The 16,319-nt window shown below is 34.6% G+C and overlaps 1 protein-coding gene across 1 annotated transcript in view; it reads left to right on the top strand.

Annotated features, from left to right (window-relative positions):
- LOC113237283 (disintegrin and metalloproteinase domain-containing protein 23-like) overlaps positions 1 to 16,319 on the top strand; it is an 889,413-nt gene that overhangs the window by 316,290 nt on the left and 556,804 nt on the right. The window contains exon 3 of the mRNA XM_026473672.1: positions 5,726 to 5,776. Coding sequence (XP_026329457.1) covers positions 5,726 to 5,776 — 51 coding nt within the window. The remainder of the gene's footprint in view (positions 1 to 5,725; positions 5,777 to 16,319) is intronic.

Genomic DNA, 16,319 nt, shown 5'->3' with positions numbered 1-16,319 from the left:
GATTTATCAATTTCAAAATACATTTTGTCAACAAAAACAAATCTAAAAACAATCTTAAATTGAAGTACTGTATAACAAATTGACCTTTTGGAACAGGAGCAAGTGAATGTTATTAATGTCAGACGTGAACACACTTTGTCTCCAATTCCCGGTTGTCAGGAACAAGAAATTTAATTTTGTCTACAGGGAAAACTGAATTTATGTTACACAGTAAACAGTTTTTTTTTCATACTGAAGTATGATACGTTTATGGCAACAATGATACCAATGATATCGAAATCTATTATCAATGTCATTGGTTCCAAATTTCCCATCTTCTATTTCTCAAAGTTGACAAATGTAATAGAATTCTTTATAATTTCTATAGTCATCATTAACCTATATGTACAGTCGATGTTCTCAGATACCTAACCCTTTAACCGTGTATTTCTTTCAGAGTAGATCAGTGTAAAGAAAAGTGTCATAAAAACAAAACTTAACCTTTAACCAGCGAGTTGTTTAATTCATTTTTGTATGACTTCCTTATTGCATCATTAATGAATGACGTTTTAAGAAACTTTCTAAGCCAATTTGATATTTAATTACATCACATAAATACAATTTTCTGTGAGAAGCAAAAGGTTAGAGGGTCAGGAATATTAGGGCATTGATTATACAATGTACGGACAACGGCATGCCAGACTGCACATTTTTGTTCGAAAATCGCCTCCAGTGCAACGGAACAAGATAGGTACGTCAATGTGTAGCTTGATGTACTGGCGTATTTACATTGCAATGCCAAGATATTCAATACATAAATATTGCAATACAACGAATAAAGGTACTTGGCTGAGTGAAGAAAACTTCATAAGTTTTTCTAAGTCTGCTCGAAGTTTGCTAAGTCTTTATAATAGGGAGTTCTCTGAGGAACTTTACGAACTGGTGCCACCGTCTCGTTTCCACCATCTTCCACCACTTCCCGCCAAAGGAGTAGAGTCCATTCTCACATCTTAGATGCCTGTCATTGTAAGATCACACGCAACGCATCGTTCTTCTGAAGTACATGACATGGGGTTCTTCAAAAAGCGTGTTAACAGTGCTCTCAAAGGCTGGCAACGCATAGGCAGTTCATCTGATGTTGCAAATGTCCATGGTTGACGATGACTACCTCCCATCAAGCAGCTCGTCTGCTCATTTGCCACATTCTTTACATAAAAAGTCAGTTTGTAGCTTTGTCGGTTAAGTGCGGTGGCACCAATGTAGCAGTAGACACTATCCAATCACATCGAAGCTATTTTTCTTTATGCTTTTCGATCTTTGTATTAATAATAATAGCTAATACTGCTAGCTTCAAGTATCCTCTAACGCTGTTCTATAAACTTCCTATACAAGTTGCATCTATAGGCTTTCAATCACCGTTTAATATTTATACAATTTATACAACCTACTATGCATTGTTGCATGTAATGCGACCTACTTAAGCCGCATGCAACAAGTGACTTATAAATCGTGTAGTATTTTACCAAACTATACAAGGGAAATATCAAGAAGAACACCATTTATATCTTCATATTCAGATACTTCCACATAAAATATATCCTCTACGGTATTTGCACAAATCACTCATAACCAAAATAATCTACTGTATGATCGTCTACTTCCACGTAGTTGTAAAGTATCTATCGACAATTTCATTATTTCAATTTTCGCGTATCAAATTAATGAAGTAGGGTTTCAGGTAATAAAATCAACAAACGTCCGGCTAAAAACAACCAGCTAATTTTAAGAATTTCTCAACTTGTGCCATTTCGAAAATCTTACACCAATATTTGCTGAGTAAACCCAGCTTCTTATTGTGCCATAAAAGCTAATGGCCACGTTCTCAGTATCACATTGTTTAAGGTTCGCCTGTTACACTCGCCGAGTATTGCTCGCTATGAGAAAGTTGAATTATTGCTTTACAATATAGACTCTTCACAGTAGTTCGTTTTTCATTTTACTTTTTGGTTTTTCTACCATAACATTGTGAGAGACAAGAATTCTTTCATTAGCAACTTGAACGAGTACGGTGAGTTATGCTCCTATAGATACCTTAGACGCCTCTTCTAGCTATTTATGTTTTTTGTGAGGTTTAAATTGGTCTGTTATATATGTATTCATAATGTACATTTTATAGAGTCATCACCTTAATCAGAGCTGGATCAGCTCTTCATTAACACTTCACCTATTATGACATTACCTCGCCTATGAGACCGATTGTGTCATTTTCTCATTTTTGATTGTCTTTACCTCTTCTAGCTGAGGCACATGTTTGCCCAGAAGTAAACGTCGTGTGCCAATTACAAGGCAAAATTAAATGTAAAGACATCTTATTCACTTCACGGCAGAATCTACAGATTTTCACTTAACACGATGTGAAACATGTCCGTATTCGAACTCCTTATCTGTATTTCGTATATGAGAACTATAGTTAGCCAATGTTAGAACGTCACCGCAGTGTTTTGCACCGCAGTGCGTGATTGCTTATCGCGGTTTTTCGACGTTCAAGATCATTGATTTGTAGCCAGATACGTCGGCATCTATGCATGGATTCTGGCGGATGACTGATATACTCACCCAGAATTGTACGTTCAGGGAAGTACTGCCACTATACCAATTTCAGTTGCCAAGCCTAAGGTTACTGGTGAAAGTATAGGCTCATGAAACTTGTTAATTTTATATCTCAAGGTGACCGATGCGGTGGTAATTAAAACGTCTAAGTTTTATTTTTACATCGGCCTCTTGAATATCACGATATAGCCTACGCTTGAAAGCATTACGTAAATTGTTCAATCGTAAAGTCTAGACTTTAAGAAAGTATTAAAAACTTACTAAAAACTAATTCTCTTCGAATTATAATTTTAGTGATACAACAACAGTTGCTGTACTTTACTGAGGCAAAATTGATTCCAATAACAAGTTTTAACGGTACTTCAGTTTATGGTACAATAACTATGGCTTTTATGGATTTAGATGCTGAGGACTTCCGACGCTTTAAGTTTTAAATTGTGTATTTACTTAGGGACCAGTTAGACCATTCAAACAAGTCCCATCAAATTAAAATGTTTAACAATAATCATTTGTTCAATAACTGTTAATAATTTATTACATTTTACTTTCGATCAAAAATAAAAATATTCAAATAGATCGTTCAAAATGGTGATAACTTTGTGCAAAAGTAGAAGCGGGGCACAGTATTGTAATGTCTTCCCTTTGTAAAACTGTGGCGGGGATTGGGGTTCTCAATGGGGATAGTACAATAAAATCTTAAACGTTTGTTTTTGACGAATTTATTTATTTTATAAAAAGGAATGTGACAAAAGTTGTTGCTTATGATGTTAGCAATATAGCCATTGACTTACAAATAAATGGACGACGGGTATAATACAAAAACCACGAAAAAAATGTCCCAAGTCAACCTATTCGAAATTTAAATTGTAATGTCATCGCAGTATCGCGCTGTCAGTCGAACAAATGAAGACTAAAGCGGAGTGTCGCGCTCTGTATACGATTTTAGCGCCTTACAAGTGCGGACACTTTTTAGCGCGGACCCGACGTCCATATAATTGTAAGTCAATGAATATAGCCCTGCAATTTTACAAACAAGCGTGAATAGCAACAAAACACAGGTATGTATTTCAGTACTTCAGTATTTATTCATTCGCAGTCATGTAAAGTATATATTAAAATTTACAATACAAGCACCCTGTAAGGGTGTAGCTAAAAATTAAACACAGGAAATAATCAAACAAAATAAAAAATAAATAAAAATTACACAACAAGATTATTAAATTCTTTTTAATAATGAAAATTTTAATAAATCACACTCAATATAACAAGGAACTTATGTGCTAATTATTATTACTAACGACGAATTAGTTTAGGGATGTTATATCTCTGTATCGCTTAAAAATTCTTCTATTGTGGTAGAGCATTTTATTTCTCACCATTGTACGTTATACAATACAAATATATTTATAACATATCGGTAACCGGAGGCTGTTATTTATCACGAAAACAAACCAGTTTAGCTATCCAATTGGAAACTTTACTATCCTCAGCCGGGGCGCGTTCCTTTAGATTAAATTTACTAACGAAATTAATGTTAATACATTTTTAAAAAAAATCTTGTTTCGTCTATATTATTAATATTTATGAGATGTAAATATTGTCTAGATGTATTTGTATGTATTTTTAATGCCTAATAATTCTGTTATCCTGTATTTCAAATCTTAAAATGTTTATAAAGATAATAATGAAAAAACTAGAAAGTGGTGCCCTGAGCAACACCAACGCTAAAATAAATATTCACTTCTAACCTTTAAGTTTTGAGAACGCAGGAGTATTCGATGTTCTGGTAGTGTTAGTTTAGTAAAAAGGTACTACTATCTTTATATATATTTTACCTTATATTGAGTACAAAATGTTAGATCTAATATTGTCGAAAGCTTCATTGAGTTCCATTAAGGGAAAATGTTTTTGAAAAATATAGTAAAGATATTGAAGGAAAGCGACATCGAACGTCTGAACAAAAGTTTCGGAATCTTAATTTCTAATTTGGACGTTGAAAAAAGCAGATCTTTTGTCTTGGCCCCTAACGAGGTAATTACAATAACAATAGCTGTATCCACCAGGTTGAATGGTGAAGCATCATTGCTCGTAACACCCCTACTCCATTGTTTAATTTATTTCAGTCACAGTCGCCGGTAATTATTTTTGTGTAAAGTTATTATTTTCATATTTAAGGTCTCTGAGTTTTAATTATAACTTGAATGCTCGTAAATTGCATTGTTAATTGTTTCTTTTTCATAAACTGTAATGTTTCCAGTTTCGATTGTAATTTTTCAGTGTGTAGTATGTAATTTAGTTCATGTCACATCGTTTAAACTTACATACATTCATATTATCACGCCCGTGTACAGAGTTATGTATACGGTAGGCAGAGACTATGGATAACTACGTGTTTTCATATATACTATTACTTTCTATCTGATTTTTTTTAAAGAAACACTTACATCTCATTAAGATGTATATGACAAGGTCATATTTATTCTTTTTTATTGTACCACTTTTACGAAATCACGCAGATTTTGACTTCTCATACAAATTTATGGAACGGCTAGTGTAGGTTTATAGAGCAGGGAAAAAATATTTGTACGAATTTTTGAATGCGAATAATATGGATGCCATACTGAAAGTTCTCGGGTAATTAAAATAAACTACATATTTGTCTACGGATTTTAAACATGGTACAGACTTTGCTGGCTGGGATTACGTTCTCCAGCAAATGCAGAATGTCCCTTTTGTTACCGCGTGAGATTTGTTAATAATTTGCGTTTGAAAACTATTTTTGTTTAATTTTGTGGTTTTTTGTCGTGAATGTTTATTTCTACTTAAACTTTTAACTATGTTGTTGTTATTATTTTCTTTTTCATTAAGATTTCTAATTGTTAGTTTGTGTTTTTTATTCTGTGTGTCATTTGTGATTATCAAATAGATGCCTGTTCTGTCTTCATCATTCTTTCCAGATTTACATACATTTATGTATCATACTTGTACTATACATGTACATTATAGGTTATATTTTGTATTGGTTATACGAGTATGTGTGTTTCAACATTGTTACTGATTTAGACTGCAGTTAGTTATATCTCGTAATCTGAATTAGATTTATCTTTCTTAAACTGTGTCGTTATCTTTGTTTCAGAGGCCGATTACACACTGGACGACTCGTTTTGGAATGAAGAAAGCCCAGTTGGTGAGTATTTTTTTAATTATTTAGATGACAATAACTTGCAGCTATATCGCAACGTAATGCTATTTAATACGTATAGTATTATAATTCTACAAAATGACTTTCTACCACAAATCTTTAATATTGTGGAAGCAATTGATAAAAAAATATACGGAATAAAGCTATAACGACTAAACAAAAGTAGATAAACGATTGAAAAAAAAAATGACATGGTCATAAAAAAGGGGTTCCCCCATTTAACAATTCACGGAACCATAAAGCTAATTCCAAAACTCCGGCAGCAAAATGTAAAAATGCGCGTTTCCAGGACATCCTGTGCCCCATATATTATGGGCAAGGGGGGGTGAAACGGAAAGGGGAAGGGATGAAACGGAATAAGGGGGAGGAGGGAAGTAGGTAATAACCGTCGACTGTCATTGCTGATATTCTTCAGGGTTATGAATTTGAGGTGATTTTTGTATACAATAGTTTTCTGGGTCGCGTTCCTTCTTTGTTGATTGCACCTCGCTTTTACGTGAAGGTTTCAGATTTTTCAATCTAGAAAAATGAGTTTCTTGGTTATGAGTTGCCGTTGTTGTAACGATTACTTTGTACCTGAATATTACAGAAGAAGTTCCAGCTTTTTATTTAAAAAACTAGCTATGCGATATGGCGTAGAGATTTATAATTCCGCGTGCATGAATTTGTTTATGATTATAGTTATGATATTCATTCATTACTAAGTCTTATCATTGTGTAGTACAGTTAGTTTCCTAAATAAAAACCTGGACTTCATAAGTATTAGAACCTTCGTAAGGCTGTTAAGTTTTCTCATCTTTTTCCAACTTGCAAGTTTCTTAAAGGTAAATTACATGTCTGTAATCCAGTATCCTTGCTCGTGGAAGTCATGTAAGTTTGTTGAATACTTATTAACTGAACTACTCGACAACTTACGTATTTAAGTTAAATTTTTGCTCGAGATATTTCGTACTAGTCCGAGGTCCTTAATTATGAGCTTTCGCGGCGGTGACTCGACGAAAACTGCGCACTAAAGCCCTGACAGCCCGGTCAGGTAGTACGGGTGCTGACGCAAGAGCCATTTACTATCCACAGGGTATATAAGATTCCTTGCTCCTGTGGCAAGATTTACATAGGAGAGATTGGACGTTTATATCTACAAGGCTTACAGAACGCATACGTTGTATGAAAAACTGGGACAGCCGGGGTTCTGCAGTGACGGAACAATCAATACATTCGTTTTGGTAATGGAGAAAAGCATTTCATTCCGCGAAAAGTACGTGGAGTTATCGAGATTGGTCGTCATATACATTTTAATCGTGATATTGGACGTTCGGTATCCCGTGGTTGAAAAACAGTCTTAGGCACTACGTCAATCGTTAGTGTGGATGAGATTAGAAACGTAATGTGAACAGTGTAGTGTGCAAGCCTACATAAAAATTTAATTTAAAATTGTTGAAAGCTGTTTCCTAATCTAAAGTCCTGGTCCAAGACATTTTGGATACTTCAAAAACCTGCTAAATTTTCTCAATTTTAATGAAGATAATGACCTGAAATATTACTCCTCTGAAACTCTTTTCATTGGATAATGAATTTTACATTGTAGGCGAATTTCTTTCGAAGAGAATGTTATTTTATTTTTGTTATTTTTATTGGACGTCTTTATGTTTTGATAACATTTGGGTTTATTTATATTATTTTGTTTTATATTATCTATTATTGTTTGTCTTAGTAACGGCCCTTGACATTACACTTTAAATTATAGTATTGTAACATTGATAATATGAGATATGTACCAAATAACCATGTCATAAATTACGTAACAGGTACAGTTGCTAGTAACAGATACTACACTCTCATACAAAATCAAAGATACCTACGCTATAATAGACTACTAAAGCAAGGAAAAACTAACCTAAACATGCGCTCAGAGAGGTAAAGTAAGAAATTCCCTATATGAATAACCAACAAAATCTAGGGCCATGTCCAGTATATCCAAACCAATGAACCAATGTTGAAAATTTGATATTCCATCGTCTAGCACCTACAGTGCTCACATATTAAGTCTCAGGTCGTCGGATGTCATATAATAACAAGATCTTTTATTTATCTCGGTAAATTATTCGTGCGATATTAATCCTATGGACAGAACGCCGAACAATGTAATTAGAGAGCATTGTGGTGTGAAAGATGATGTAGTGACCAGGCAGATGCTTGGTCACGTAGAAAGAATGAGTGTTGGTAGGTTGACAGCACAAATCTATAGAACGAATATGGATGGAGGCGTGGGGAGAAGTAGACCTCGGCGTACATGTCTCAATCACATTGACAATGTCCCTAGAAACGGTCACGTTAAAAGTATCAAGATTGAAAAGGCATATAATGATAGTAAAGGAAGCGAAGGTGGGAGAAGCGTGACAGCTCGATCATTATATTATTAATATAAATGGGTGGAGCCGGTGTGTGGCTGTCGGTAATCGTCGACCGTACAAGAAAATCTATAAAATCTTGTATCTTAAATCTGTAAAATGTTATAAAAACTGAGGATGGTCGCCTTTATTTAGAAGACTAGTCGTGTACATTTCTTTTTAATTCTGAACGTGTTCCCTCGGAAGTAAACAACGTTTACCGACACATTAATCCTTGTCTTTTTTGATGACATAATCTGTTTCACCAATTCTTTTATTGTAAACCATTGGGGTGTACTGGCCATACTTAAACTTAACTACACAAGTAAGGTTACGTTACGTTCAATTGTTATTTTTTTTCAAAATTATTTTAAAACTATAATCTGGTGGTAAGCGACATGCCTACCCAAGACACTTGTACTGCCACTCAATGCTTTAAATCGCAAAGACCAGAGAGGGGTTCACTTTAACTGTTCCCGTCACCCTGTGACATAAATTTTTTTGTGCCTATAGTTTAATTAGTACCCCTTACCCTATTCTGTTCTTGTTGAATAAACTATAAGTTTATATAAATAAACTATATTTATATAAACTATAATTACCTCCATGGCCGAACGGTTACCATCCTGGACCGTCCCGGGTTTGATTCACGGGCCGGGAGAAATATTTGTATTGCCTACATTTATTTCTCGTGAGTTTGGGTGTTTTTGTTGTTGTCTGTGCGTGTGTCCGTGCACCCACGATACAAGGTTTGCCTAGTGCGGGTCTATGAGTACGTGCGTTAATATTATTATCTGGCTTTGCCTTCCTTTTCTTAGCCTGTTGGCTGGTTTTATTATTATTATTATTATTGCGTTATTATTATTTTGGTTATTATTAATGTTAATTTTCTGTATTATGGATCTTTTACTTGATATACATATTTTGATTGTACTAAACTGATGATTATAGGAAATAAAACTAGTTTTCCGGATTTGAATCGCGTATATTTGTTTTTTTTTTCAAACAAACCGACGTTTCGGGTCGGATGATTTTATTTAATAAATAAATAAATAGCGTGTCTGCCTGCATTGAAGTTAAAAGATTGAAGTTTGAATTCGGACCACAGTTTCCAATGAAGAGTAAGCTACAGTACGGCAATGAAATGCTTGCGAAAGCGTGAATTTATATTGCACGCGTTCAAACTAAAATCTACAACATCAAAGCGCTGCGATTTGAAATTAGTTTCAACTACATGAACCCGTTTGAGGCAGTTGTCTATTCACTCTATTTCGTTTCTAGAAAGTGAAGTTGTATTTGCGGGACGGTTTTGCTTGTTAAAATATTTGATAAGCTACAATATCGAGTTCTCGGGTTTTAGCGATACCTTTTTAGAAATGAAGCTTTTTTCTTAAGGAAACTAACGTTTGTGCTCAGTGTTAGGCATACGGTCACAAACTTACAGTTAGAAACGAAAAATTGAAATTTTAAGATACAGTTGTTTTTCTAAGATGCTAAATTGTAATGGAGTCTTCATATAAGTAAGTTATCAAAACGGCTCTACAGTGTACACGATTAAAGAATACGAAAACTTTCAGACGTTGAAATCGCTAGATTTGTTTACTTCGGCTACTGTATTTCGCTTTTGAGCAAAGCCGCTGATATTAATATAATATTTGTCCTGCTGAAAAGTGCGGTAAGAGCAATTTACAATCTGGGCCCCAGAGTGTCTTTGAGAGATAAGTTTAAAGTGATTAATATTCTTATACTAACGTCTCAGTACATTTATGAAAATGTAATTTATGTTAAGAATTGTATTTTTTTAAATTAAAAATAGTGACATATGTAACATTAATCGGTGAACTAACTACTAAAGAACGTGTCTAGGTTATTTCCTCTTTCTGCTCCTCCACCTGTCGTGCCACCTTGATTAAAAATTTAAAATATTCATTAACAGCACAACAAATATTATATTCGTTTTATGTAAACAATCTCTCATTATTTTGCTTTCGACAAAATTTGGGCGGCTGGGTGGTTTTTCTATGTGCACTTCCGCGACAATCAAATGTCTAGCCTTCGCATTTTCATTATCGACTGTTTTTTATATCGTTTTGGGATCTGCTTATTATTGATAGTGACTGTGGACATTTCGGAGCTCCAAACAGTAAGCATAAGTGATGAGGACCGCTGTGACATCATCGACCATCTCATACGACGAGGAGTCAAATACAAGATTAAATAGGTGCGCTTATATTGTTATCTGCGACCATCAAACAATACTATTTTACATTTTGTGCCGAAGATAGCTTGTCAAGTAGCTATTGTGAAAATTTACGTGTGATTGTCGACGACGTTAACGTCAGCAACACGTTTCAAAGCCCACTAATGGTCATAGTTAAAGTGATCAAGTTAAACCAATAAGCTACAATATTTTAAATACAAAACAAGAGTTTTCAATACTACCTGCAACTACCTGCTCTAACAACAAAACAGCTTTTAAATTTTGGTGTCACATCCAGCTCTCTATGCAGAGCATGCATGGTTACACACAACTGTAGGGCGAATCACTAGAAATGACGATTTGTTCTCCGAAGTATTCAGGAACCCCGATGCTGAGATCTTGAAGGAGCGATGGCACGAAAAGAATCCTACATCTAACACACGCAAAACGGGCGCTAGATTTGAAGTTGCGAACACCAGCCCGTATCACGTAACAATATACCTTAAATACTTTAATTATCCACACACCCGTTTTCTGGTAGTCGTGATCGCAATCAGCCTTTGGAAGGCACGCATCTTGTTCGATTTGCATGTGAATGCATGCTCCCATGTAAATTGAACGTTCGTGCGCCACGCTCGATCGACGTGACTTGTCTGCTAATCTGTATCGAATCGATTGATACAGAATAGGGATCGGAGATTACGATGTTTAAAGGGCGATTGATTTTCTTTTTTTTTCCAAGTGCTTTTCGCTTTTGTTGGCTGTTTATTGTGGTTTAGGATGAACATAGACAAGATCTCATTTAAGCGGGTTTCATGATAAATATTTTGATACGTATACGTTCGTCCAGGGAAGTACTGCCATCTTACCTATTTCTGTCGTCAAGCAGTAATGGCACCATTATTACATTGCAGTTTTGAAGGATGAAAGTAGGCACATGGGACTTGTCAACTTATGTCTCAGGGTGACAGATCTTTGCGATTTAAAGCTCTGTGTGATACTGCACCTGTTATGAATAGGCCTGCAGCTTATCACCAGTCATGTGACTTGTTCGTCTTGTCACTTGATATTATACAAAATATTGGATGCTCATAAGCAATGACGTGTCAACCAGTTCGGCACCATAAGATTTCATTGTTTTTGGTAGTTTGTCCTAAAATTTACTTATAAAATGAAAACTTTTGTGTTGTGCTTGTTGTTGGGGAATTATGATAATAAATCACAACAATTTCTAATACATGAGGTGACAACAGCAAAAGTTTTCATTTTACAAGTAAGCTTCAAAACAAACTACCAATAACAACAAAAAAATTTTAGATACCTTTTTCGCAATGGTTAAGTTACACGTTACTTCTTACCAGCATCCATTTTTGTATTGCATTTCTTTGTAAAACAATGGCTGACAAAATGACAATAAAATTAAACGCTTTGTCACTTATTGTTATTGCAACAAAACACTGTGTATCGTTTTATTGTCATGTATTTTTTTCTGAGTCCAGCAAAATTCACACAACAAAATTGAACCCTTTCATAATAATTTTGTAGTTCCGTAAAATCCGCTAGATGGCGTTGAACCGTTTTTAGTTGATTTCTGACAGTTGTAAACGGCACAAAAGTAGCCGTATGTACTTAAAAACGGGAATTATATGTGTCTGCAATGTACAAGACTCAAATAATCCAATCTTGCCCGACTAGAGCACAATATTTACCAACAATTAATGACAGACAATAACACTAACGAGCTCTTAGCTAATTACGTCTTGAACTACCTATGCCAAATCGCGACGCTAAATTATGATGCAAGTAAACTGCAATTTTCGTATGCAATGAGTTCGTATTATTTTGTGCTTTATGCACTAGTTAATAACAATAAAAATCTGTTGTGTAGTGGTGTGAAAACGATTGTTTCACGATACAAACGTCAACTTTAATTTTCAGAGTTTTTTTCGCTGGTCGTAATGAAAGCTGCATGTCTCGGTTGAACATCCTGACAACAAAATATCCGTAAATTTCGCCAACCCGCATTTTGCGGCTTTGTGCACTATGAACGCGACAACCTCCGTGGTCAAGTGGCTTGCACATCGGTTTTCATCGTCTCGCCATCTCTGAGGTCCGATCCCGGCCGGCAATGTAGAGATCTGTGACGGTGTGACCTCCTTACACCGTCATCCCACCTTTTTGTACCGTTCTTCTTCTTCTACTCATATTTAAATTTAAAATTTTGAATTGTTCCATTTTCCTTCGCATTCTGATTATATTTCTTTCGACGGTTACTCGCTGCTTGACCGCGATAGCAAATACTACTAAATCAAATTGTCTAATTGTTTTTTATTCTTTTTAAGTTTAATCATAATACAATCAATGTAAATCATGTATCGACCATAATAAGCGTATAACAGTCTATCTGTAATTCAACATAAATACAACCCGATAAGGGGTAAGTGCCTAAATTTAACATCTACCAATTTTAGGTTTAAGTTAGGGAGTGTTAGGAAATGAAACTATTTTTAATATACGCGATTTAAATCCGGAAAAATAGTTTCATTTCCTATGTGTAACAATCGCGAAAACCTAAGAACTCGATTACAGAGTGTTTTTTTTTATTAATGTGCTGTTTTTCTACATTTACCGTTTATTTGTTATAGTTTTTTTTTCTTTACTTTACCTTTTACTTCAGGTTAAATAAATTTATGGACCGGAAGTTTCCTGTTTTACTGCCTGGATATGATCCTGATCACGGTTATTAGGGTTACAACCATTACAGATCTAACTATTCATTGTCTCGAGTCCGGGTGCTTGTGGTTTGCAAATGTAACCTTATTACACCAAGGACGCGTTATTTGTATAGTGCTAAACATAACCTCACTTAAGGTTTGGCATTAAGGTACCTTTCCGCGTGTATCAACACAAATATATTTCGTCACGTGTAAACGAATCAGTTTCGTATTCAACGGGCCGCGGCGAACTAACGGCAGTCAGTTCGAATTAACTTAAATTGACTTTGGCGTACATCACTCGTATTAATACGTCTGATAGGATTTATGAGTCAAAATTACGCCTGAATGTCTCTACTAATAAGTACGCCCCGCGCCCCTCCTCTTGTAATCTCGAAGTTAGACTAAATTTCTCTTCCATTTCTTCATCGTATTGTTTTCCAGTTTGCTTAACACAATAAGTAAAGGGTTTAATTAACATTCGTAGATTTAAGTTCGACAGCAAAATCAATCTTTGGCGGCTTGTTGCTTCTCCATTGAAAAGTCAATGATTCGAGTCTAAATGGTGCCATGTAACTATATCTTTAATTTCTAAGTTAGATATATTTTTCAATGTCTAATAACAATACCTAGCGATGTTGGTAACATTTTAAAGAAGTCAGTTGTAAATTGCTTTGTAGATCTGTATAGGTTTTATCAAGATGTTTTACTTCATCGAAAAACTATAAAAATTTCGTACACAAATTCTGAAAATTATCATCTAAACTAAAAAATTTAAAATACAGTTCAATGTTTTAAAATTCTGAATTCAAAACAGCATGTATAGTAATTATTTATGAAGTCAATGTCCTTTGCTTTTGCTTTGAGCAGCCGATTTATAGACACTATTTTTAACCGACTTCAAAAAAAGGAGGTTCTCAATTCGACTGGATGTTTTTTTTTGTATGTATGTTACGCGATAACTCCGGTATTTGAACACCGATTTTCATGATTCTTTTTTTTGTTGAATACATCGTATTTCCATAGTGGTCCTATTTAATTTTGAAGAAAATCATCCACCTCTAAGAGTGGCTGTTCATGCATGAAGATTCATTTTTATAAATAGCGCGTATAAAAATAAATAGATGCAATTCCATGTACTTTTGAGGTCGGTTTTTTTAGTACTCTGTACTGAGATTATTATTTGCTATATCTCCTGTAATAGCCTGTTTTTAGCAAATAATCGAATTATTATTTCGACTATCTGATATAGATTCTCTCTTTTCCAGAGATAAACTTTGAATTTTTTTTAATAAGAGAGGCGGTTTTAATTAGCAAAGACACAGTTGGCTGGGGTCGTGGACTTAAATTTACGAATCGGCGTACAAAGCGAGTTCTGTTTTTATTTTTCCAAATGACGAGACGAACTAGTCGTGCACCTGATGGAAAGCTACACGCCTGTCCATAACAGTTGCAGTGCCACTCAGAGCTATAATCGCAAAGACCTGAGGGGCACTGCCACTGTGTGACATAAGTTGACAAGTCACATGTGCCTGTAATTTCACCAGCACCCTTACCCTTCAAAACCGGAACGCAGTAATGCATACATTATTGCTTAGCGGCAGAAATAAGTAAGCTGGCAGTACTTCTCAGGACGAACTTTTTCATACGAAGCTTTTTGCATTTGTGTTGGATGCGATACCCCAGAGAAATCAAACTTTGTGGCACTCGACTTTTTCGTCCGAAAAAACTAATCTTTGACTCACTTTATTCACATGAGTAACTCCAGATAAAACGGTATCTTCGACAATAATAGGTCATTAACCTTTAGTAATACATTTACCGTACTTTTAACAAATTGCTTCATGTTTTTACCGGGATCTAACTCACGAACCAAGTTGCAAAGCTAAACTTATCAAACTACGCTTAGTTCCAACTTAGTTTTCTCGATAGTCAATAATTGTTCAAAGTTACGTATTGTACGCATTTAACTGTAATCCAATTTAATAATATTAATAAAAGTTAATTGACGGCTATATTCTATTTATTTGTTTCATTAGTCGTAAGAAACTTCAATTCAGATTCCTTATGTTAGAGCCATCGAATATATAACCAGAAATAGAGACGAAATAAGGGCCATCCATCCCTGGCGACTCACCAGGCAATTGGGCCTTATATCGCTTTTAAATATCAACTCTCGTTTGCGCTGAAATCACAAATTAGAAAGCTGAAATAGTACGGCGCCAACAACTGACCTGTGTGTACGTCTCCGAATAAACCAAAAATATTCTGTATTTATTGTAATTAACATAATATATCTAAAAATGGGGGGTTGTTCCATTCGGTGGTGTGGGAAAAACAGCAAAACATATAATTACAAACAAACATGTAATTCATTTTTAATTTTTACTTTGGAATGTATTTTGCTGCCATTTTTACAAATATTATTATTATTACAAATTTTTTCTTTTATTATTATTATTTTTTATTATTATTACTGTTGCTTTTTGAATGTCACGTCTTGCCATTTTTTTAGTGATATCCTATAATTGGCAAAACTTATTGCTCATGTAAATTAGTTTTTAAGTTTTACAAAGTATGCTGTTGGATGTCCTCTATAAATAAATAAATAAACAAAACAAACGGAATCATATTTCATCGGTAATTAAATATTAAATATACAATTTGTCCATTATAGCAAAGCTTAAGTTAAACTGTCAATTGTTGCGAATTCGGGCTCGCCGATCGGAGCGCAGTTGTCACCGTAATGATTTGGCAGAATAGTTTTCAAACAAATTAAATGACATTTCGTCTCTATTTCTGGTTATATACCGATGGTTAGAGTTTACAAAATATTTATTTATATTCAACGACTTCATTCTACACACAAAAAATACATAACACAATGAGACAGCAAATACACATTCCAAACAAAACACTACCATGGTGATTGTTTTGTTTTAGTGTTGGATTTTATCAAAAAGTATCAGTGCCGTAGTGCCGTGGACAGACGTGACAGTAATACCTATTGGGAATAAGCTAGGCAGGCAGATAATATTGAGTGTTTATCAATGATATTCATTCATTGTTGGGGAATTAACGTAAAGCCCCTGGCAAAGTCGGTTTTAGTTGCACAATACTTTTCATTTTGCTTTGAACAAGGGACATTCCGCTTACTATTTATAATTATTACCAAAAAGGAAAAATAAATTAAGAAATAATACAGTCGAGTTTGTGAAATTATTAAT

The sequence above is a fragment of the Hyposmocoma kahamanoa genome, unplaced genomic scaffold (genome assembly GCF_003589595.1).
Source record: "Hyposmocoma kahamanoa isolate Upper Pololo Valley unplaced genomic scaffold, ASM358959v1 93, whole genome shotgun sequence".
NCBI classification, from domain to species: Eukaryota; Metazoa; Arthropoda; class Insecta; order Lepidoptera; family Cosmopterigidae; genus Hyposmocoma; species Hyposmocoma kahamanoa.
This window is presented reverse-complemented; position numbering and strand designations above follow the sequence as displayed.